The 24,105-nt window shown below is 54.0% G+C and overlaps 1 protein-coding gene across 4 annotated transcripts in view; it reads left to right on the top strand.

Annotated features, from left to right (window-relative positions):
* Nucleotides 1–24,105, top strand: part of Plekhg3 (pleckstrin homology and RhoGEF domain containing G3) — a 41,078-nt gene extending 16,973 nt beyond the window's left edge. For 3 of the 4 annotated variants that reach the window (XM_013155315.3, XM_063241052.1, XM_013155314.3), the window contains exons 2-18: nucleotides 9,031–9,396; nucleotides 10,298–10,395; nucleotides 11,432–11,501; nucleotides 11,895–11,941; nucleotides 12,056–12,206; nucleotides 12,290–12,421; nucleotides 12,567–12,749; nucleotides 12,901–12,993; nucleotides 13,237–13,323; nucleotides 13,492–13,525; nucleotides 13,816–13,914; nucleotides 16,692–16,730; nucleotides 17,028–17,062; nucleotides 17,510–17,887; nucleotides 18,361–18,474; nucleotides 20,903–22,319; nucleotides 22,804–24,105. In XM_013155315.3, the coding sequence (XP_013010769.2) occupies nucleotides 9,070–9,396; nucleotides 10,298–10,395; nucleotides 11,432–11,501; nucleotides 11,895–11,941; nucleotides 12,056–12,206; nucleotides 12,290–12,421; nucleotides 12,567–12,749; nucleotides 12,901–12,993; nucleotides 13,237–13,323; nucleotides 13,492–13,525; nucleotides 13,816–13,914; nucleotides 16,692–16,730; nucleotides 17,028–17,062; nucleotides 17,510–17,887; nucleotides 18,361–18,474; nucleotides 20,903–22,319; nucleotides 22,804–23,534 (4,035 nt within the window). In that variant the 5' untranslated portion in view covers nucleotides 9,031–9,069 and the 3' untranslated portion in view covers nucleotides 23,535–24,105. The remainder of the gene's footprint in view (nucleotides 1–9,030; nucleotides 9,397–10,297; nucleotides 10,396–11,431; nucleotides 11,502–11,894; nucleotides 11,942–12,055; nucleotides 12,207–12,289; nucleotides 12,422–12,566; nucleotides 12,750–12,900; nucleotides 12,994–13,236; nucleotides 13,324–13,491; nucleotides 13,526–13,815; nucleotides 13,915–16,691; nucleotides 16,731–17,027; nucleotides 17,063–17,509; nucleotides 17,888–18,360; nucleotides 18,475–20,902; nucleotides 22,320–22,803) is intronic. The other variant, XM_013155316.3, reaches the window with a different exon arrangement.

Here is a 24,105-nt window from a genome sequence, read left to right as displayed (position 1 = left end):
CAAATCCCCCAGAATCTGGGGTTTGGTGGCAGCTGCTGCGCCTGTCTGAATTCAGCTCAGGGACAAATCTCTCCTCCTCCTCTCCTCCACTGGGAACTGGTTGGATGAGTTTCTTGGCGCTCCTTGGTGGAGGCCCCTGGGGAGCAGAGGGGGTGGGGGGATGGGGGCAGGTGCTCTCAGGGAAAACCTCCACCCTCTAGGATGCAGACCCCCGGGGCAGCTGGGCTGCTGACGGTTTCCAGTGCCCAGAATTCTTTGTGTTAGGCCCCACTCAGAGCCCAGGGCTTTGCAAGAGGCTTTCAGGTATTGCCCTGGTGGTACCTGTGAAGAAGAGACCTGAGAGGAGAAGGCCAGGGTGGCTGGGAAGGGGGCTGCTCAAATGCCAATTCACTGAATCTGGGCGTTTCTGGGCAGAAGTGGGAAGGGAGCTGTGTTCTGAGGGATCACTCCCTGACACCTCTTCCGCAGTCCAGGGGGGCACCCCAGAGGCAGCGTCCCATAGGGCTCAGACCCCCTGCTAAGACCTGGAATCTGGGTTTTATAGAGTAAGTGGCACCTTACCTCTTTTAGAAGCAGCTAATGTATGCATACTTTGAGGTTTTCACCTTTATTTTGGTCATTTCTCCCCTGGGGTTGGGGTTAGTCTCATTCCTCCCTCTAACCCACCTTTCCTGAGGCGCTATTTCTCCCACAAATGTTCCGTAAACCATCAGCACCCTCCGACCTCTACATTCTTCTCCAACACTGCTTGACTCTAGGGAAGGACCTGGAGCCACAGCCCCACGTATCGGTTTGTACCTGTCAGGGATGCATTCTTGTGCCTGGTCCCGTGGACCCCTGTTCCACCAGTCTTGGTCCTCTCAAGCAAAACCAGGAAGATTTCCTCATCTGTCCGCAGCCTAACTGCCAGCCAGAGGGTGGGTCTTGAGTGGTATGTGTCGGGGGGAGGGGGGACTTTTCCGTAGGACTTGGCTTTCATATGTGCCCCACTCTCTTGGCATCAGGTGCCCTCAATTGTCCTCTCACCTGGCAGAGACTCACCTGTCATTGTGACTGGCTGACCGCCTCCTCCTCCAGGGATGCCTCGCCTGCTGGCTACAGGCTGCTGCTTTGGCTAGCATTGTGTATTTATTCACACTTCTGTACCAGCACCCTTGTTTTGTGAATTGTTTATATGGTGGTTTTTCTTCTAGAATTCAAGTTCCTCAAACACAGAGACAATGTGTCATTCATTTCAGGTCTCCCCAGGGCCTAGCATCAAGCTCACTGGTGTTGAAAGAAACTGAAAGTAGCCGGGAACTCCCAAACCTCTCCTGACACACTGCCTGTGTTTTTGTTTTGGTTTGGTTTTGAGGTGCTGGAGCTGGAGTGCGGAGCCTCTGGCACTGAGTCCCCTGCGGGCGCCATGCTGCTGTTCTCTACCTCCTTTGTTCCAGATGGGCTGATCCTGTTACTCCTAGCAGAATCTGAGCTCTTGGGAGTAGAACTGTGTGATTCATCATTGTCTCTGCCACAAGGCCACCACAGTGTGTTTGTGCAGAGTAGCTACTTGATGAATACTTGTTGTCGAGAGACTGAATTCCGAAGCTCACAATTGGTAGCAAGGGCAGCTAGGGTTCTCCACAAATGAGAAAGTAGCCACTGAGGCACAAAGCACTTGCCGAACCGCACTGTATCTAGGCCTCAGGAGCAGAGCTGGGGCACATTTTGAGGAGTGTTGGCTCTAGCCCCCAGCTCGTGCACACACACACACACACACACACACACACACACACACACACACTTCTCTTTTTCCTTATTTGATATCCCCTGGGACTCAAGGATGTGGACCCCTGGGTGTGGACCCCAGGCCCAGGCCTTCTCCGTTTCTTCCTGCTCTGTGTCATGCCTTGGCTCTCCCCGGTGTACACCCTGAAGCTGGAGTTACAACCCAAGACAGTGTCAAGGATGTTATTTTTGGTCACTCCTTTATGCGTTTGCTGCATGGAATGCCTTACCTGTGTTTGTACTCAAGGCCTATGCTTCAGAGCTCTGTCCTGTCCGAGCTCCTAGTGGTACTGCTGTCTTTGCTGAGGAATGTGCCCTGCCTCCTACCACAGTGGGACTCTGACTCATGCACACTGTTGTGGAATATGGCTATCAGGCTGTTTCTTTCCAGCTGAATTGCTTTGTGTTTGCCCTTTATATGAGGATGGTCTGATCCAATATTGGGACTGCAGAGGAATGATTAATACTGGGTTGGTGAGGGAGGATTGGATTATGCTGGCTTACCAAGATATATTCATATTCATATATATATATATATATATATATATACACACACATAAATATATGTATATTTGTTTTTTGTTTGTTGAGGCATCATCTTACTATGTAGCCCAGGCTGGCCTCTAACTCATAGTAATCCTCCTGCCTCAACCTCCCAAGTGCCAGAAACTTGTACCTTTATACTAATTTAAGATATGGATGGAAAAAAATAGCTACCAGTCAGAAAAAGCTCCTATCCTGGTGCTGATGGAACAAATAAGAGATTTACCCATCATTGTCACCAAGGTCACCATGATCATTCTTGGTGGACTTACTCTGGATTGGCTGTACTGGTTATTTATTTGTATCATCATCATCCTGGAGATAAGCCAGACAGGGTGCCACTGTTACATTTTGCCAATGAGGAACTTGAAGCCTAGTGAGATCAGGTGACTTGTCCCTGGCTCCACACAGACAGGAAAGTAGAGGACCTGAGTTTAAAGCACATCAGCCTGACCCCATGCCTGAGGATGAACTGAGTGCATTTATCTTCTATAGATCCTTGTGTGTGCATGCGTTTTCTCTTCTTCGCCTAGAGCTTGGCAGGACCTAGTGGAGCCCTTCTGTTCATGTGGGTGTTCTCCGGTGCCTCACACGGTATAGCGGTAGATACTGTAGTTCTGCAAGGATGATTCCCTTTCTTTTCTTAGTGCCCTCACACAAGTAGCACACCAAATGAAGAAAAAAAGAAAGAGAAGAGAAAGCCAGGGCCCCTGCAAACTTAGACTTTGTCTCATGTCCAGGGGTGACTTGTAACAGTGTCTTTATGGCTTCCTGTTTCTATCCTGTCTTTTGGGAACTTTGTATCTTTCCCTTGTGAGGTGACAAGCTGTGTTGGAAGCTAATCTGGCCTGCTTTATCTGTGAGCAGCATCCGTTTCTCATAATAGTAGCTGCCCTCGTTTGACTTTATTAACTGCTTCTGAAACTTCCTGGTAGGCAGCTTTTCCTGGGACATTAGTAGGGGGACTTTGTCATTGCTGTTCCATGTTCAAACTTGGCACTCTGCCCTCCTTCCTGGTCTTTTATGACTGATCACTTGGTATGTGGCATAGCTGGGCAGCTATAGCCTGCACTCGCCCCTTGGCGGGGACCAGGTGGGACAGTACTGCTGGGGTGAATGAATAGTCCCTGGGCCTGGGTACCTCTGGGTGCACCGGAAACTTGCTGCTGGTGACTAATGTGACTTGCTGCTGGGTACTCTGTAGTCCAGAGAGAAGGAGCTGGCTTTGTCCTGACCTCCTCACTGTTTACTTTTCTCCTGATTGTGGGCGTCGCCAGGGGAGTTCCAGGCAGGATCCTGCAGTCCTCCCAGCAGGCCCTGACTGAGCACCTAGTGATGCCTTTCCCCCGGGTTTCAATGGCGGGTCTAAAAGAAATGCTTGCATAGCTTGGGCCTGGGCTTCAAGTGATTCCAGGGTCACTTGAGTTCAAAGAAGAATGTGTACTAGTTTTTTACTGCTGGAACAAATTCCACTAACGGAGGGGCTTAACATGATAAGTATTTATTATTTTAAAGTTCTGGAGGCCTGAAGTTAGGCCTGGTCCACAGGGCTGGCTGGGTGTTCCAGGGTGGAATCCGTTTCTTTGTCCTTTGGCCCATCGCCCCTTTTCTTTATCTCCAAAGGCAGCGGCATAGCATCTTCTGATCTCTGTCGGGCTGTGTTTGTCATCACATAAACTGTCTGACTCTGACTCCTGCTGGGGCCTTCTTAATTACTTTGGGCCCACCTAGATGTTCTAGGGTAATTTCTCATCCTTAATTGGAGGCAGGTGTGGTGGCTCGTGCATGTAATTTCAGCACTTGGAAACTGAGGCAGGATGTGCACAAACTCAAGCCCAGCCTGGGCAATTTAATGAGACTGTCTCAAAATAAAAATAAAAAGGACTGGGGATATAGCTCAGTGTGAAGGCCTTGGGTTCAACTCCCAGTACTGCAGGAAAAGAGAACTCCTTAATTTAATTACATTTAAAGTTCCTTGCCATATAAGGCGCTGAGGGTTAGGCTGCAGCCATTGTAGGTATTTAGCCTACGTATATGTTGGGAAGGATTGGAAATGGTTGAGAAATTTCTGTGCAAACTGATTTGGCTAAATTTGTAGGGGTGGAGACCCTAAGGACTCAATCCAGGTTTGAGAAACAGCATGAGTAAGTGTTGGGGGTGTGGAGAACCCATCCTCCTGCTGAAGAGAGGTGCCAGGAGGCTTCCCTTCCTTCTCTAGGTACAGCCAAGGGAGTTTTCTGGGCTTCTAGTGCAGGCTCCAACCTCCTCCTGGAATGCAGGTGGGAGGACTCCGGGGTGTGGCCACAATCCTTTTCCATCCCCTGCTGCTCTGAGGCTGTGGGAAGCAAATTCCTCAAGGAAAATGAATGAGCCAGTTGGGCTGGTTCAGGTGGCCCCCGGATCGTGGGTTGACACACCGTTAGTGCAGCCTCTGCAGGACAAATGGATCGCTCTGGACACAGTCACTTGTGCTGAGTCTCCAGAAGGTTCAGTCGGGGAGCAATGAGCTGGGCCAGAGACAAGGGCCAGAACCCTTGGGGGCTTCCCTCCCAGGGAGCCTGCAGAGCTGGGCTTTTGTGGGGACAGTTGGGCACGGGGTGTGGCGTGGGGCATGGGGCGTGCTGTGCTGCCCGGGGAGAGCACGGCTGAGTTTGTCCAGGCTTCCGATTAGATCTTGGTGGAAGCTCACATTGCTCCCCACCCTGTCGTCTGGAAAAGTTGTGGCTGCTCCCTGTGGCTTCCTTCTGGCTCTCTTCCAGAGGCCATTTCTGGAAGTGGAGTTGGGGGATTGTTCCAGGGAAGCTCGGAGGGTCTCTGGTTGTGCTGATTTCTGAGACGTTTGGGACGTAGCAGTGCCGAGGTACAGAAGTCAGGTGGGGGGAGGCTGCTCCTGTTGTTTCTCACAGACTTCCCATGTGCCACGACGGACTTTGGAGCCTTGCCTTTGGGGAACCCCCACGCTACCTGTCTGTTCACAGTTGCACAGCTGTGGCGCTTCCGTGTGGGGTGAAGTGCAGTAGGTGAAACAATGATGTCACCTCCCTGCCTCTCCCGCTGCGGCCCGCTGTGGTGGTGGTGGGGGCAGCGATGTGGCTGATTCCTGGGGATCTGCAGGACCACCAGAAGTGAGAGGTCCAAGACTCCACATGGGTGCCCCTTGGGAAGACCCTTTCTGAAGGGACAATGAGTGAGGGAGTAGTTGTCCCCTTTGTCTCTGTGGCATGTTGCGGGGTGTCTTTTTCTCTGCAGGGTCAGGTTGAGGGCATGGTGCTGAGGCATAGCTGGGAGGGGAAGGATGTGGGACTTGGCCTGGTCCCCTGTGCCCAGAATCCCAGGGGCCTGCTGTAGCCTGCCTGCTGCCGCTGGGGAGATTGAGGCCTGTGGGTGGGGCCAGGGAGCCTAGCAGGGATGGGCGGAGGAAGGTTGCAGATTACATTTAAATTTAGAGAAAGTTGGAGAAAGAGTGAGAAGGAGCCAGTGTGACTGAGCTGTCTTCCTCTCCTGTGCCTGGAGCCTGAAAATAGGTGAACATCTGTACATCTTAGACCCATCAGGAAAAAAAAGGTCTTTGCGAGCCTCTTTAAGGAGGGCTTCTACAGCCTGGGCTATAAAGTGAGTTCTAGGCCAGCCTGAACCATACAGCGAAACCCTGCCTCCAAAAAAAAAAAAAGACTTGATGTCAAGTTCTCTAGAGACGACGATTCACAGGCTGATAACGACTGGACTCACGGACTGACTCATGCTGAAAGAGGGAAGCAATCTTGGCCAGGGAATGGGAGTGGAGTGGACACCTTATGGGCTCCTGCGGGGTGAGGTGGGGTGAACCCGCCAAGGGTGGCTGCTGCCTACCTCACCCCGTGCCCAGCACAGTCTTCCAAGATGAGTATGAGGAGCCAAATTCTGCCCCTTGCTCGGAGGTGTGTCTTATACTAGGTGATGCTTGTCCAGCAGGAAGGAAGCTTGCCCTGCCCAGCCAGCTGTGTGCACAGCAGGGCTTCGGATTGGCCTGTGCAGCCAGAACCTGCTGATACATAGCAGGAGCTTAGGGCCGGGGACGTTGCTTGGTAGTAGCACAGACACACGGACACAAGCACACACCAGCATTCAAACACGGCAGTGTGTGTCTTCATCATTTCGGCGTCCCTCCTAACAGGCTGCACTCAGAGCTCCTTTGCTGGCCTTCAGCCCTGTTTTCCCTTCCACCCTCTCTTTCTTGGCCCTGAGTTCTCCTGTCCAGAAGAGAGGCCCTCGTAATCATGGGTGGATCCCTGGAGCATCTTTTACCATTTGAGAAATTTACCATGTTGTCTGGGGACCTTTTAACTTTTAACCTTTCTCCTTTCTTTTTTTTTTTTTTTTTTGAGATAGGCTCTCACTATATAGTCCAGGCTGGCCTTCAACTCCCTATGTGGCCCAGGCTGATTTAACTTTGAAATGAAAGTTGGACTTGCAGGCAGGTAGCTGTGTTCTACCTCGAAAACTTTTCCAAGTAGAAAAGATGCCTTTGTTTCAGGGCTTGAAGTTGGCTCACACAGTGGGGTTGAAGTTACCTCAAACAGCAGGACCCCTGAAGAATGGGGCCCCAGAGGCAACCTTTAGAGACAGATCTCCCCATGTGTGTTCCTGTGTGTGTGTGTGTGTGTGTGTGACTCTCAGGCTGTGACCTGCTGGCTGCAAAATCCATTTGGGACTCATGCCCTTCCCATTTAACCTCCCCACGGGAGCTGACTGACCTAGGGCTAATCTGGGAAAGGTCTTAGGCCACAAGTTCCTGCCCTCTTGTCCTAGCTGGGACTGATGGAGAGGAGGGACTCGGGGCTTAACTGATTTGAAGGCTGTGCTGGCCAAGGTGGGCTGGGCCAGGGCCTCAGGGGGAGTGCAGAGGTGTGGATGAGCTGTTGTCTTTCCCTGTGCTGGGATGGATGGCGCTGCCTGGCCTGGCCTGAGAGAGGCAGCTGATTAAATGTGGGGCGCACTCAGCATGGTAATCCTCTCCACCTTGCTTGTGGTGGAGACACAGTCACACAGGACTGGAGAAAGTTCTGGCTGAGTTAGTGGTAGAGGTGAGCAGGTTTGGACATGCCTGATTTTAGCTTAGTAGAAGCATCCATTTGTTCTCTATGTTATTTGGCACAACAGCCCTTATGACCTCTGTTAGCCTTTAAGTAACTGCCTGTCCAAGGCGGAGGGTCTCAGACTTCACACAGCATGGTGTGTGCTGCCTAAAGAGAGAAACTGGGGGGCTGTAGGAGCACGAGGCAGGGGCCCAGGTTGGAGGGTGTTTGCAATCAGAGACCTGTAGGTCTGCACTTAGAGCAAAAGGAGGGCAGAGAGCAAATAATGTCCAGGCAGAGAGGACAGTGTTCACCAAAGCCAGAAGTGCTAGCTCTCAGGTGAGAGCAGAGGCAGGAGAGGTAGACGGGCTCTGGAGTGAAGCCTTAGGTCCTGTAGTGGCTCAGGCCTCAGGCCATGTCTGTGGTGTGGCTGCTTGTCAGTTCTGGGTGGGTCGGCAGGAATGAGGATTTCCAGACTCTTTTTCCCCTGTGGTAATAGCACTCAAATGAACTTTCTAGAAAGTAGAGCTGGTGCACTCCTGTCCTATGCAGTGGGCATGAGGTGTCCTGTGTTTCCTAAAGGCCATGACCTATGCAATCTCTGGCCATTGTGCCTTCCCCCTTGGGCTCCAGGTGAGCTGTGCCTTCTGAAGTCTGCCTGGGGCCTAGTGAGCCTCTTACCTGGGCACAGTTTCCTGCTCTGACCCAGAGGTGCTGAGAGAGCTCACAGAAACTCTGAGTTGGCTCAGCTCTGGGGAATTTCCTGGCCTGGCTACGTCAGGGGCCTGCCTGTGCCAGGGGCCAGGATGTAGCAGAGTTGGCTCAGTCTTCTGAGAATCATCCTCTCCTCTTCCTAACATCAGTATGCAGAGGGTTTCAGATGCACAGTGAGCTCACCAGTGCCCTGAGATGCTGTAGCCCTGGGGAGATTGCCTACCAGTCTGTATGGTGACCCTAGCCCTGGCCCTGCTGGGCACGCACTTGGGATGAGCTTTTTGACACCTGTCAGCTCATCACCATACTCATGGATGTTGGGAAATTTTGTGTGCTGCACACTATGCTTAGAGGTCTGTAGGCATCAGGTCACTTTGTCCTTGAGGACATAGCCTTGGGGTGGGCCATACGTATCCTCATCTTACAGGTGGGCCACTCTTCCTGCTCCCAGAAGAATGGAGGTGAGGCTGCTGGGATCAGAAAGGGGTGTCACCAGGGTACCCTGTACTCATAGCAGTACTCTTGGGTCTGAGGGAATGATCCTCCTCCTCCTCACATTCAGTTTTCTTCTAATTGTGATAAAATAGATGTAACTTAAACTTACCATCTTAACTGCTTTTTTGGAGACTGGGACTTGCTATGTAGTCTAGGTTGACTTTGAACTCACTATGTAGCCCAGACTGGCTTTGAACTTATAGGGATGCCCTTGCCGCCTCAGCCGCCTGAGTGCTGGGATTGCCCATGTGTGCCACTGTTCCCTGCACCATCTTGAAACATTTTTAAGAGAACAGTTCAAACATGTTAAGTGCATTCACACTGTCGCTCCATCCATCACTCCGTTCCCACTAACAACACCTTCCCACTCTGCTCTCTCCCATCTCTGGCAATCTCCTTTCCACATTCTGACTCTGTGAGGACTCAGAGGTTGACTTTCTGTCTGTTTTTGCTCCAGAATCTCCCCGAGGTGCCCTCCCCAGGCAGCGATGCCAGGATGCCTGTCTCTGCCACCCTCCACCAAGATGGCAGCCAGGAGCGGCCAGCAAGCCTGACATCCACCACCTCTTCATCTGGCTCCTCCCGTGACAGCCATAGCACCATGGAGGAGCCCGCTGGTCCTGAGGCTGCAGCCCAGAACGGGCATGGCCCCAACAGCAATAACAATTCCAGCGGCTGGCTGAATGCGAAGGGACCCCTCTCCCCACTCAGCGGCCGCACAGCGGGGACTGTGCATCACAAGCTCAGCTACCTGGGCCGAGTGGTACGGGAGATCGTGGAAACGGAGCGCATGTATGTGCAGGATCTGCGCAGCATTGTGGAGGTGAGTGCTGAGGTGTGGGAAGGGCATTTCCTGGCACATCCGCCTCCCATGGAGCAGTAGGGAAACTTGGGCTCCTGTCCCTGGAGGTTGTGACATCTCCTATGTCCTCAGGACACCAAGCCACATTGGCAGCTTGGGTGGCAACACTTCCTGCTGATGCCTGGGGTGTAAGCATCACTGATGGGGACAGGAGGGCCCCAGAATGACGGGGGTGTCTGTGGGGACTGATCCCAGACAGGCATATCCACGTCCCTGCTCTACCACTTCCTGGCTGTGGCTTATAACCTCCTGAGCCTCGGGTCTCCCCCAGAGCTGGGCTCTGGGGTAGGGCTTTATACTGCTCGGGAAACACAGGCAAAGAGGTTGTGTGGCTGCTTCTGAGAAGCCCTCTGCCCTCTGCATGTACCAGCTTAGCACATGTCAGGTAGCTTGAAACAGTAGAAATCAATCCTCCCTGGAGTCCGAAATCAAGGCGATGGCCTGGAGACCCAAGGGAGAATGCTTTCCATGCCTCTCCTCTAGATTCTGGGAGTTGCTGGTAATTCTGGGCATTCCTTGACCTGTGGCTACACAGCCCCCATCTCATCCCATTATCTTTCTTGTGTCTCCACATCCTCTCCTCTTATGCAAACACCAGTCATTGGATTTAGCTCTCACTCTATTATATGATAAAACTCCAAAAGCCTTACTAATGATATCTGCAAGGCTCTTATTTGCAAGTAAGGTGCCAAGTGGACATGAATTTTGGGGTGGACACTTTCCAACACAGTACAGTGGGCACTGCCTGTGAAATTGCATCATAGCTGTAAAATGCAGGACAGAGTCGACATGTGGTTAGAAGAGGTTAGGGGACAAGAAGGACATGGGAGCAGCCAGGTGCCGAGTGCCTCTGTCCACACAGGACTACCTCTTGAAGATCATTGAAACGCCGGGACTGCTGAAGGCAGAACAAGTCAGTGCTCTGTTTGGGAACATAGAGAGCATCTATGCGCTGAACAGGTATGTGAGGGCGTAGGGGTGACCCTCACTGTGTTTTGCTACCCAGGGCCTCTCAGGGAGGCTTGAGAAGGAGCCCTGGATGTCCTGGGATTCTGGCCTTTGACATGTGCGTCTGGGTCTGGATCTCTGAGGACTGGGAAGGGTGATCTGTCTAAACGAGGCATAATTAGCTCCGTGCTGGAGAGAGGACAGCAACTGGGAAAATGTGCCCGGGGCTGATGAAGGGCAGGTGAGATCATTAGAGGACATGTGCTTGTTGATGGTCCCGCCTAAGACAGCACCCTCTCAGGGGACCACTAGACCCTCTGCCTTTGTCTTTTTGTTCTGCACATCTTGTAATTTCTTCTCTTTCTCACTGATTCCAAGAAAAATGGGGCTCCCTGGAGGTGACTGCCTGTTAGTTGAATGCAGAGGGCAGACAAGATGGATGGGAGAGGCTGAACAAGGCCTAGCGGGGATTGTCCAGGTCTGCTGCTGCGGGACCGCAGACCCTCAGGGAAGGGCACTGGCTGGGGAATAGCGTCCCCTTGAGATGGACAGGGGCTGAGGGAGTTTAGGAAGCAGGGAGATGGGCGGTTGGGTGGGAGAGGCACACAGATAGAGGAGGCAGGGGAGTGCTTTTTCCACGGTGGCCCCCTCTAAAGGGGTGTTGGAGCTCAGTCTATCTCTCTCCGAATCCTTCATCTCACCTGGACCTGTTTTGTTAGTCCTTTTTCTTCTTCCACCTTTAATCTCTGCTTTCATGTGTTTGCGCCTGCCCACAGAGGAGCTGTCCCCTCCTGAGGTGGGTACTAGTGTCCCCTTCCTGTCCCGCTTGCTTGCTGAGCATGTGGAGCTCCCTGGCTCCTGTCTTTGTCCTGTGCTGGATCCCTTCTGTGGTTGCTGCCCAGGGCAGGGCTCATTCAGGGTGGAAGTCCTGGCTCCTAGCATGACTGCAGGGCTGGCAGGGCTGCATCTTAGCAAGTGGGACACTGAGTGGCACATCTCTGTCAGGAGGCTGCAGAGGCCACATCTGATAGCCTTTCTCTCCACCCAGCCAGCTGCTCAGAGACCTGGACAGCTGCAACAGTGACCCGGTGGCTGTGGCCAGCTGCTTTGTGGAAAGGGTAAGCAGGCCTGGGTCCTTGTTTCTTGTCATCTTGCGGGACATGCAGAGGGACAGGAATGCCCGATAGAACCTGGGGCTCCCTCTCTAAGGCAAAGGACTGGGGAAAGGGTGGGCACAGTGCCTTGAATGGAAGGCAGTCCTGGTATAGGGTTAGGGACTCCTGGGAAGGTGGGTGCCCTAGACCAGGGACGGTGAGCTCAGAGCTCTTGATGATACAAACAGTGCGCTGTGCCACACATGCTGTAGGCTCCCCACCACTGTCCTAAACAAATGACTACAAAGATCGCTCTGTCAGCACTTGGGGGAGGGGACCGAGACCTGTCTTTGGTCCTCCCAGGTTTACCGTCATATAAGAAACTCCTTGAAGTCACTATTTTTGGTCTCTCCTTAGAGCCAGGAGTTTGATATCTACACCCAGTATTGCAACAACTACCCCAAGTGAGTAATGAGAACCCCTGAGAGGAGGGAGGCCGAGCCCCTTGGCGAGTCTGGATCCCCTTCCTCCTCGGCAGGCTGCTCCAGGCAATGATGCCCCCTTCTCCCCACTCCCAGCTCGGTGGCCACGCTGACGGAATGCATGCGGGACAAGCAGCAGGCCAAGTTCTTCCGGGAGCGGCAGGAGCTGCTGCAGCATTCGTTACCCTTGGGCTCCTACCTGCTGAAGCCAGTCCAGCGCATCCTCAAGTACCACTTGCTCCTCCAGGTAGGCCTGGCCACCTCCGGAGGACGCGGGGTCCGAGGAGGACCCAGGCGTCACGGAGCTGCTTACACCTGTCTCCTGAGCAGGAAATTGCCAAACATTTTGATAAAGAAGAGGATGGCTTTGAGGTGGTGGAAGAGGCCATTGATACCATGACCTGTGTGGCCTGGTACATCAATGACATGAAGAGGAGGCACGAGCACGCGGTCCGGCTCCAGGTGCTGTGGGCTGGGAGGCTGGGGAGACAGGGATGGGAGGGCCTGGTGGGGCTGGGAAGAGGGAATGTGGCGCCCCGCTGGGTGAGTTGTAGGGAGCCTCAGGGCCCTTGAAGCCTCACCCTTGGGCCGGGCCTTCATCCTGCAGGAGATTCAGTCTCTGCTCATCAATTGGAAGGGACCTGACCTGACCACCTATGGGGAGCTTGTCCTGGAGGGCACCTTCCGTGTGCACCGTGTGCGCAACGAGAGAACTTTCTTTCTCTTCGACAAAACACTGCTCATCACCAAGAAGCGGGGAGATCACTTTGTCTACAAGGGTCACATCCCGGTAACCAGGCCGCCCTGGCTTCTCCCTTCCAGGGACCCCGGCTCCTCTGCTTCTTGTTTGCTTTCCGGGGCTCTGGCATCATCCTGATTCTGAGCCCTGCGGGGACCTGGGCCTCCTGCCCTACCTGACGACCCTCTGCCTCTGCCCACAGTGCTCCTCACTGATGCTGATTGAGAGCACCAGAGACTCCCTCTGCTTCACCGTGACTCACTACCAGCACAACAAACAGCAGTACAACATCCAGGTGAGGGGAAGCAGGGCTGGGCCAAGCTTCTGGCACGCCTGCCATTGGTTCCTGGCTCCCGGGCTCACCTGGCTGCCCACAGCCCCACTGTTCCATCTTGGGCACCCCTTGGGGTCTTGGGGGAGGTGATGCCCAGCACGGCACTTCTTTCCACCTCTTCTCCCCAGCAGAAGTAGTACCTGTACGGGGCAGCTTCTGACCTGGAGTTGTAACCTCAGATCCCGTTTCCTTGGGCTCTTATAGGCTAAGACAGCAGAGGAGAAACGGACCTGGACTCACCACATCAAGAGGCTCATCCTGGAGAACCATCACGCCACCATTCCTCAGAAGGTCGGTGCCTGGGGTGCCCCAGGGGGTGCGGGGACAACATGTCTGGCGTGATGGCAGCATCGGCACAACAGTGCCAGGCCTCAGCACGGTGCTGTGGGGTGTCCTGGTGGGTGAGAGAGGCCCAGGATCTGGCAAGGTGGTAACTCAGTGGCTTTCCTTCCCTCCCAGGCCAAGGAAGCCATCTTGGAAATGGACTCCTATTGTAAGTTACCCTTTTCTACCTGTTTTGTCCCTAGTTGTGCTCATGGCTAGGTCAGGCTGTGTCCCTTGCAGGTTTTGCCTGGGACTCTTGTTTCAGGTGGGCCCCTTCTATCGAGGGCTAGGGGTCAGCTGCACATGAGGGACAGTGCCTGGAGCCCCTCGTGGGAGGAGACAGAGGACATCTGGAGCTCTGGTGGCATGTGGCCCTGGAGCTGGGATGGGCAGGCCACTATGGGCAGGGGCCAGGCTGGGGAATCAGGAGAAGCCTGATCAGCTGTCTCTTGGATGCAGATCCCAATCGGTATCGCCGCAGCCCAGAGCGGCTGAAGAAAGCTTGGTCATCCCAGGATGAGGTGTCCACTCACATGTGTCAGGGCCGCCGGCAGTCTGGTAAGAGAGTGTGGGCACAGCTTCTCCAAAGGATCTGGTAGGCCTGCTAGGACATCACATGGGGTTGCTGTTTTTCCCTCTCCAATAAACCCAGGGAAGGGCCAGTGGACATCTGCTGTGTCCATTCTGCACATGTTCCTCTGGGCCTTCTTGTTCAAGGCCCTAGGAGCACTTGTTTGTTTGAGCCTTGGCATTTCGTCTTGCTCCCCCTCCATCTGAGCCTCCTTTCTTTGGCACTCACAGAGTCTGCACCTCATTGGCCAGGAATAACACTTGGACATCATGCATGGTCCCCAACCTGGGTTCTGGACCAGCAGAGTAGAAGCAGGACATAAGGAAAAAGAGTTAGACAAGTGGCACCAGATCCAGACAGGAAATATTTACTTTAGGTCTCAGGAAAAAGTTCCATTCCCCCTCCCTGGGTTTTCTTCCATTACTGGACTTGCTAATGTTTTCTTGGATTTATTGAAAAGAATCGTCTATTTAGAAAGAAAGAACCTTGCCTTTATTCTCAGTTCTGCTGTAATGAGTGTGTGTGTTTTCTATATCTGTTTTCACTCTGCCGTTCAGCCCAAGGCTCAGGGTCTGATCTGGGTTAGGTCAGGGGCACCGGGGTGGCATGAGACCATCCTCTCTCTGGGTCTTGGCTTGGACCCACAAGTGCATTGGCTTTTGATGGGCCATGTCTTTTAGGTCCCTTGAACACCATGTGGGCTGAACTTGGACCTTCAAAAAGGTGGTGGCAGGTGATCTCCAGACAGCTCTTGTGTTTTTGTGTTCTTTGGTATTACTTTAGATAGATTTCAAACCCTGGTCAAACTTGGCATGGTTACAGAAGTTTTATGGTTAGAAGCACCAGACTGAAGCCTATAATCCCAGGTCTGAGAAGCTGAGGCAGAAGGATTGCCACAAGTTTGAGGCCAGCCCAGGCTACTTAGTGAATTCAAGGCCAGCCTGAACTACACAGGGAGACCCTGTCTCAAAAACCAAAAGCCTCGAATCAACCTGCAGCTCACTTTTTTCTTTCCCATTCACCCTTTACTTGCCATTGCTTAGCATGGGACACTTTTGGCACATGGAAGTGCCCAAGTGATGGTAGTGGCAGTGATAACACCATGACATAAGCACCAGTGCTTTAGCTCTGGTGTTTAACTCTGTGAGTATGCTTAAAGCCACCAGCTGAACTGTGCATTGTAAGAGAATTACACCTCAGTAGAGTTGTTTTGAAAAATTTAGCCATTTAAGGCACTCAGGAAATGAGCTGTTTTATGGAAATTTTTGACATGAGTGTTAGGTTTGAGCCTATAAGATGCTTAGAGTTGGGTTTTTGAGATTTGTTGGCTTCTTTCCGTGATTTGGTTTTACCTGTTGTGAGGTAGACATGTTTCTGCAACATGCTTCATGCTCAGCTTAGAGGGTGCTGGCCAGGGCCAAACCTTTCTGTTTCTGGGGCCGCAGCATGGCTGCTGCCGTGTGAGCCGCCAGGTGCTGTGGGGCAGGGTGGGGGTGAGGAGGCTGGGTTGCCATAGAGACAGCTTGCATCTAGGGTGTGTCCATCATGTAACTCTTGCCAATACTGAACAGTGTTCCGCCTGCTGAGTTTAGTGTGCTTATCTCTGGTGTCCCTTTTATTCCTCCTGTATGTTAGAAATTAGTTGGTAACACTTGGGAAGCAGGAGAGGAGCCAAAGACAGGGAGGCTCTGGCCACATGAGAACTTAGCACCTGGCTCAGCCGTCTGCTCTGCCTGCCCAGGGTCTCATCTGCTTCTTCCTTCAGAGAATTGTGTTGGGCAGAGAAGCATGCCATAGGCTGCCAGGATCTGTTGTTCCATCTTAGATTAGCTGTGACTTATTAAATATCCTTAATTACATGTTTTAGAACAAAAGACTAAAACATCTTGTTTTCCACTTTAGAAACAATTAGGTGTTTGCGTATATTGATGCAGAGAGACTGTGTGTATGGTGTGCCCTGTGTGTGTGCGTGAGTATATATGTGTGTGTATGTTAGGGAAGGAGCTCTTCAGTCTGCTTCCTGCTAAGAATCGGCTCAGACACAGGTAGACCATTTGCCTCCATGTTCATAGACATTCAAAACCAGCCCTGAGCCTCCTACTCAAGGCCAGCTGGACTGTGATAGGGACAGGCTAAGGGCTCTAGAGAAAGGGCCCTTGACATGAGGTCTTCTTTTCTGACTCCTTCTGTCTCAGTCTGTCTCCAGAAAGGCTGTGTACAGCTATAATGGATGTTTTCTGTCCTGTCCCCAGAGCTGGGTCATCACCTGTCACCAGGGCCACACTCCCCCGCAGGCAGTGAGACTTGGTAATGGCAGGCCATAAGGGTGGTAGGAAGTCGGGTGCAATCTGCTTTCCAGCTGGGGTGCTGTGAGGGGCTGGATGTAGGTGTAGCTGGTGTGGATGTGCTCCTCAAAAGGGAGGCAGTGGAGCCTGAGGTGGCGACACAGCTGGCTGCTCTGAAGGGGTGGCACTGAGCCCACCCCTCCCCATAGCTCTGGAACCCTGGGGACCTTGTGGCAGACACACTAATGCAGGGCCCAGGGCCACGTTCTTCGGGCTTGGGCTCAGCAGTGGGGTAAGAGTGCCTAGGCCTTGCCTCCCTGCTGGGAAGCCGTTAGGTAGCCTAGTGACACAGGCTTGCTGGGGGCAAGCTGGAGTGGACCTTGAACTGGGGACTGGCTGGTGGTACTGTGAGCTTGGGACTCGTCCAGGGGTAGCTGTTCCTGGCCTGACTCACCCTGTCTGTGTTTGTTCCTCCTCAGAGCCGACCAGACACCTGCTCAGGCAGCTCAGTGACAAAGGTGAGTAAAGGGGGGTGTGGACGGCCCTTCCCCAGGGGCTCTGGGGGCGGCAGGGAGTAGGGAACAGGTTAGGGGGTCCCTAGAGAGGGTCTTAGCCTTGCATCTGCAGAGGGTCCCTGGCATCAACCCCAGCGCACAACCTCGCCCGCTTTCCCGGGTCAGCTCGGTCTCCTGACCTTCAAAGTCTGGACAGGAGTAGGAGCCCCTAGTGAGGCTTCCCAGGCCTCTGTAGGGAGGCTTCTCCTGCTCACCGGTCTCTTTCCCTCCCCGCCCCTCACCCGTGTGCTGGGGACCCAGTGGTGGTATCAGCAGCCAGAGCAGCAGGAATGAAGGTGAGAAGGGACGACGGGGAGGCTGGGGGATGAGCACACTGTGCAGCGAGGGTGGGTGGGGTGGCCACATCTAGATCCTGGCCTCTGTGCTCCTCATCTTTACCTCACTCACTCAGCACAGACCTGTCTACCTATTGTGTGCAGGCTCTGGCGTGAGGGTAGCAGAGATTATGATGGCTCTCATCACGGGGACCCCCTCTACCCTCTTCCTGGCACCATACCCTGGGGTGCCCGCCCAGCACTGACCTCACATTTTCCCTCTCCTGGGCCTATGCTCTGACCAGGACCCAGCCTTCCCCCATGAAATGCCCCATTCCTCAGCAGATGCCAGGGGAGCCCCGGGTTGGGTGCCTAGGCATAGCCTCTGCACAGTGGCCCCCACCGGGCCTGCAGAAGGGGGATGTTCCCCAGCAGGTGGGTCACGATGGTGTCTTGTGCTCTGAACAGCATGCAGGCAGTGCTGGCGCCCTCCTGGACTTTGGGCGGCCATCCCAGACGCGGGGCCTGCAGCCTGAGGCTGAGGGAGTGGCCGGAGAGGAGGAGGAAGAGGAGGAAGAAGAGGAGGAAGTGGTGGAAGAAGAGGAGGAGGAGGAAGAGGAGGAGCAGGCTTTTCCTGTCTCTCTGGAGGACCTGGCAGGGCATGGAGGCAGCAAGAAGGGGGCCAGGCCAGAGCCCCCAGGATCAGAGGAGGAGGATGAGGAAGTGGAGGTGGAGGAGAGTCTGGCAGTGGCAGAGCAGGTAGCCGACTTTGCCAGCTCCCTGCTGGCCGCCCTCTACTGCTGGCACTATCGGGCCAACGCTTTACTTTTCTCCCGGGGTGCTATGGTGAGGTGTCTCTTTGATCTCCCCCCCTCCTTGCATGTTCCCCGGCCTGTGCATGCCCATCCAAGAGTCCTTTCTTGTCCCCTCCCTGCCCTGCCTGCTCCTTCACTCCTGTCAGCACTTCTTAACTCCTCACTCACTGTCACGCCCTGGTAAGCCCCTGGCATGCACTCCCCCAGGACTGGGCACTAACTAGTACACCACCCCTGAGGAGGACGAGTTGGGCTGGGGCGGTGGCATGGCAGGGATAGGAGAGAGCTTGTCCCCTTGGCCCTGAAGGAAGGGCAGGCTGGGCCTCTCATACCTGCATGGATTCCTGCAGCCCCAGGCTGGCCGTTCAGCTTGCACTGGAATAGCTCAGGTCCAGAACTGGCTCGGCACAGATGTGGGGTGTGGGAGGTGCTGCCCATGTTGGAACGCAGAAGGGACCAGCTCCTGATTGTCCTGGAGCTGACGCTGCCCTCTGCCTGCTGCAGGGAAAGGGACACCGGGAGTCTGAAAGTACCAAGAGCTGCAGAAGGCCCAGCAACCGGTCTCCAACCAGTGCTGGGAAGCGCATGAGCTTTGAGTCTGTCTCTTCCCTGCCAGAGGTGAGCGGATGGCGGGTGGGGTGGAGTTAGTGCAGGGGTGGCTGAAGCCCAGTTCCAGGCCAGCAGGCAGGTCTTTGAGGCCTGGGGTGTCTCTCTGGGACCACTGGGGCTCTTGCCTCTTTGGGAAGCCTTTGCGGGCTTGGGTATGTATGTGGTTTAGTGAGTTGACATCTTTCCATGAGTTAGAAAAAGGCGTTCCTTCCTTAGATTAGCTGCAGGCGATGCCAAGGGTCACAACTAGTGGAAGTGCACCAGGTTTTTTTTTTTTTTTTGTCTTTTTCTTTTTATCGGTACCGGGGATTGAACTCACGACTGCCTGCTTGCAAGGCAGGCGCTTATGCCACTGAGCTAAATCCCCAGCCCTAGTGCACCAGGTTTTATGCCCCTCAGCCAGGCAGCTTTGGACAGGGCACAAGACCCCAGCTCTGCCTGCCAGCTAGACTTCAATCAGGCCTGCAGCCACCTGTCAAAGGGGAAGGCTGTCAGTATTGATCGAACACCTCCTGCATGCCTGATGTTTTATCTCTTTGGCTCGATGCAACATCTCTAGAAGGAAAAAGAGGCTCTGAGAGGTTGAATGGAGGGCCTGGCACCGAGGGCAGAGCTGAAATCAAACCTGGGTCTCTGACTCAGAGACCCCCTCTCCATTTCCTGCTGCTCTGTGCTGTTGGTAGCGTGTGCTGTTGAGTGAGTGCTTTGCTTTTTTTCACATTATAAGGATCAGGTTGGGAGCTCAGGCCAGATCCCAGGGTACATGTCACAGGCAGGACAATCCTGAGAATCTAGATGGCACTGGATAAGAATGAAGCTTGGCGCTGTAGGTTGTTGAAGCAGCTACCTCTTAGACTGGGAGTTTATGAAAACAGAAATATATTGCTAGTGCTGGAGGCTGAGAAGTCCAGAATGAGGGCACCAGCCAGGCTTTCTTACAAGTCACTAATCCCATTTGTGACTTAGTCCTGACTTCAAAGGTCCTGCTGCTTCATCCTGTCACATTGGATGTCAGGTTCTAACATGCATGGTCATGGTGGGGACACCATCATAGGGCAAGCAGTGTTGCCCTATGATACTAGAACGCAGGCCCCATGTGTAATTTAAATTTTCTGGTGGCCATATTAAAAAAAAAAAGATAAACAGATGAAATTAATTCTAGTATATTTTCTTTGATCCCATAGGTCCTTTTTTTTTTTGTCTTTTTGAGACAGGATTTCACTGTGCAGTTCAGGCTGGCCTTCAACTCACTTTGTAGCCTAACTTGGCCTCAGACTACAGTGATCCTCCTGCTTCTGCCTCCTAAGTGCTGGGATTACAGGTGTATGCTACCACACCTGGTCATATCCCTTCTTTCATACAAAGTCTTTGAGATTTGATGTGTGTGCTACTCTTCCGGCAGGTCTTGATTCGAACTGGCCGTGCTGGAGTTGTTCACAATACTGGTAGTTACTGTGTCGGATAGTGGCAGCCTAGCTCATGAGTCTGCACTGCAGGTTTTGGATTAGAAGTAATGGAATCAGGTCTGATTCCTCAGAATTTAGACTGTTCGCTCTTTTCCCTAAGCACCTCTCTAGAAAGCTGTGCCAGCCAGGTAATGGCTCAAATTACCTCTGAGGTGGTCCAGAGGGAGTTTTCAGATGCGCTTTCTTTGGTCTCTGTGGGACCTATGGATGGAGGCTGGCTGGCTGGAGCTGGTTTTCCTGCCCTGACTTCTGTGGTGACAGCACGTGCTGTGTTGCCCTAGGGCCCTGCTCCCACAAGCATGGGGAAGCTGAGGTATCCTTTTGTGGGGCTCAAGCCTGGGTTTAGGCTTTAGCTCCTGAGCCGTTTAGGCTTTCAGGAGCTGCCTTGCCATCAGGCAGGGACATACAGGTGCCGTGACTCGAGGTGCCTGTGAGAGCCATTCCCTGGGTACCGGGGTAGTGCCTAGCCTGGTGTCGTATGCTCTCACCCTGTGCCAGTAGCTCCCAGGCAGGCTGCCACCGAGAGGTCCCACTGTCCTCCTCTGCTCTAGGGTTTTCCTTGGCCGTGAGGCCGGGGGCTCACTCCCCAGCTGCAGAGTAATTGAAGAACAGGAGCATTTTCTCTCTCAGGGCCTGTCGCCCTACTTTTAAGTCACTCATCCTGCTTGCTTTTGGCCCTAAACTGCAAGGCTCCTCGCTGCACCGTGAGCTGGCTATGCCTTCCTCACTGCCAGGTTTTGTTTTTTTGTGTTTGTTTGTTTTGTCTTTTTTGAGACAGGATCTCATACTATGCAGTTCAGGCTGGCCTTGAACTCACTTTGTAGCCCAGGCTGGTTTCGAACTTGCAACGATCCTTCTGCCTCAGCCTCCCAAGTGCTGGGATTACAGGCATGAGCCACCACTCCCTGCTTACACTGCCAGGTCTTGTGAAGAAGGCTTTTTACTCATGTGAGCTCTCTCTGCTGTCTCAGGCTGAAGCAGACCCAGATCCTGGGGCTGAGCAGGAGGTCTTTGCTGCCACGAAAGGCCCTGGCACCGAGGAGATCCCCTCAGAAACAGAGCCACCGGATGTCCCGCAAATAGAACTTGACACCCACCAGGAGCTCCTGGGGATGGACCCCCCGGTGGACATGGTGGACTTTGTGGGGGCTGAGAGCACTGAGGACCTTAAGGCCCTGAGCAGTGAGGAGGAGGAGGTGGGGGCAGCCCAGGAGCCTGAGAGCCTGTTGCCACCCTCTGTGCTAGACCAGGCCAGCGTCATTGCTGAGCGGTTCGTCAGCAGCTTCTCCAGGTGCAGCAGCTTGTCCCTGGAGGATGGCAATGGCAAGTCGAGTGGCTTCGGGACACCGCGCCTGGTCAGCCGGAGCAGTAGCGTGCTCAGCCTGGAGGGCAGTGAGAAGGGCCTGGCTCGGTGGGGCAGCACGACAGATTCCCTGGGTTCCCAGTGTGCCCCAGAAGTGGGCATCAACACAGGGATGGCCACAGACAGTGGCCTTGCTGCCACTGGGACAGAGACCCCAAATGCAGGCTGCCCGGGGGAGCCTGACAGATCTTCCTGCAAGAAAGAATCAGCTCTCTCCACCCGAGATCGGCTTTTGCTGGATAAAATTAAGAGCTACTATGAGAACGCAGAGCATCATGATGCAGGCTTCAGTGTCCGGCGCCGGGAGAGTCTCTCTTACATCCCTAAAGGACTGGTGAGGAGCTCCGTTTCCAGGATCAACAACCTTCCAGGGCCAGACCTGAAGCCAGCAGCTCCAGCAGGGTACAAGAGACAGGCGAGCTCAAAGGTGGCATCGTGGGCTTTGTTTGACCTCCCAGGGCCCAAACAGGTGGCCATAGAGGACCCAGCCCCTGTCACAGATGCTGAGTTCCGCCCGTCATCAGAAATTGTTAAGATGTGGGAGAGAATGGAGTCTGCTGAGCAAAACCACCCGCTTGGGCCAGGTCAGGGTCAGGCCAATGGGTTTGACCTACAGGAGCCGCTCTTTATCCTGGAGGAACATGAGCTGGGGGCCATCACTGAGGAGTCGGTCACCGCCTCTCCGGAAAGTGCTTCACCCACTGAGCAGCCCAGCCAAGCCTGCCTGGCCCGGGAGCTGAAGGAGCTGGTGAGGGAGCTGAGCAGTGGGGCCCAGGGGGAGCTGGTCACCCCGCTGCACCCACGCATCGTGCAGCTGTCCCATGTGATGGACGGCCACGTGAGTGAGCGCGTCAAGAACAAAGTCTACCAGCTGGCCCGCCAGTACAGCCTCCGGATCAAGAATATCAAGTCAACACCGACCAGACCATCGCCACAGTGGGAGAATGCGGCTCCAGATACAGATGGAAAGAACTCCACCATTCCCTGCCTGCACGAGGAGTCTGCGGAGCTGTCTGACGGCAAAGGTATGGTGGAACGGCAGGTCTAGGAAAAGTCAGTTAGTAGCCATTGCCCCTGGGGGACGTGACTTTCAAAGAGGTTCTGCCCTGGATAGGGGTGTAGCTCAGCAGTAGAGCACTAGTATGGGGCTGGGGACAAGGTCATACCAAAGAGAGGGGTGAGCCCTGGCAGCCAGTCTAACACCCTGAGGCCAGCCCTGCACTCAGTAGAGCCCTGTCAGTGTTCTACCCATTGGAGGAGCAGAAACACAGCCTCTTGTCCCCCACTTTGATCCCTGGCTCCTTCCCCTCACTGCTATTTTTTTTTTTTTTTTTCCATTCTTCCAATCCCTCTTTACAAAGGGGCAGTGGGTGGTAGATTGGATTTCTCTTTCTTCACATGCAAAAGCAGTCTTGCCTGGAGTGTGAGCCTGAGAACAGGGACAGAAGCCTCTTTCCCTGGCTGTGCCCTCTTGCACAGCAATTCATGCAGCCTTTTCTCTCCTCACAGGCCAGAGGAAGCCTGGGCTGTCCCTGTTCAGCTGTGAGCCACTGGTGGCCCAGGAGTACAGCCCTCCCAAATCCTACTCTGCGGGGGAGACATCACCACGACGCTTCTCCTTCAGTCCCCCTGCGGCCAGTGCGAGGACCACCTCTCCAGGCACCCGGCTTTCCACCCGGAGCCCCCTCAGCCCCTTGGATGCTGAGACCTTCCACTGGCCTGATGTCCGTGAGCTCTGCTCCAAGTATGCTCGTGACGGGGCAGCCCAGAGTGAGAGCAGCCGGCCCCGTCCCCTGCCAGTCAATCGGAGTCGCTCAGTGCCTGAGAACATGGTGCAGCCGCCTGTGGTGGGCAGGGTGGGCCGTTGCAGCAGCCTGCGCACAAGGAGGAGCCAGGAAGGTGGAGCGGATGCCCAGCCCATGCCTCCTGAGCTGCAGAACCAGAGCGGGCTGAATGGAGAAGCCCTGTACGTCACTGCAGACCTCACCCTGGACAACAACCAGCGCGTGATTGTCCTGGAGAAGAGGCCCCTTCCCAGCCCCACTGCAGGGCCCAAGGAGGAGGGCAGTACACAGGGACCGAGTTCACCCGAGGCCCAGGAGGGACAGGGCCAAGATTCCCAGGACTTGTCAGCGTATTGGCTGAAGGAAAACGGTGCCAAGGAACTGGCAGACCCAACCAAGCAGGGCCGAGTGAGAAACTTGAGAGAAAAATTCCAGGCTTTGAATTCTGTGGGTTGACTGAGTCCTGTGGGACGGAGGAGCCATGTTGGAGATGGAGAAGAACCTGACATGTCCACAGAGACTGTCCCTTCTGCTGCCCTGGAAGGAGGCAGTAGTATGAGGTGTGGCTGGCACACCCCAGGGTTTGTGTTAACTTTCTCTGGCCCAGACTGGTGTGGCCACCTACCTTGTAAATAGTTCTCCTCTGGTAAGAAGCCAGATATTTAAGCTCGCCTCTGCCCAGGGAGAGGAAGCCCTGCCCAGCCTCTGGCTTTGGCTGGTCACTGCCAGGCTGAGGACAGGGGAGATCCTGGAAGTGGCTTGGGCAGGCTTTACTCTTTAACTGTGCCTCTTCTTAGGACTTGGGCAGAGAGGAGGCTGATAAATAATTTATTGCTTTTCATCCTGTGGTGTGTGTGTGTGTGTGTGTGTGTGTGTGTGTGTGTGTGTTGTTTATTCCTCTCCTGTGAAGAATGTAACGGATTTGGCGCAGGTACTTTGGAGAGTTGTTGCTGATCCTGCTGTTGTCGCTAATGTACACACGTTTCATTATTTGCCAATGGTGCAATAACCACTGCTGACCAACTGA

Source organism: Cavia porcellus, unplaced genomic scaffold (assembly GCF_034190915.1).
Source record: "Cavia porcellus strain 051 isolate PalLab524CR breed Dunkin Hartley unplaced genomic scaffold, mCavPor4.1 scaffold_31, whole genome shotgun sequence".
NCBI lineage: Eukaryota > Metazoa > Chordata > Mammalia > Rodentia > Caviidae > Cavia > Cavia porcellus.
This window is presented reverse-complemented; position numbering and strand designations above follow the sequence as displayed.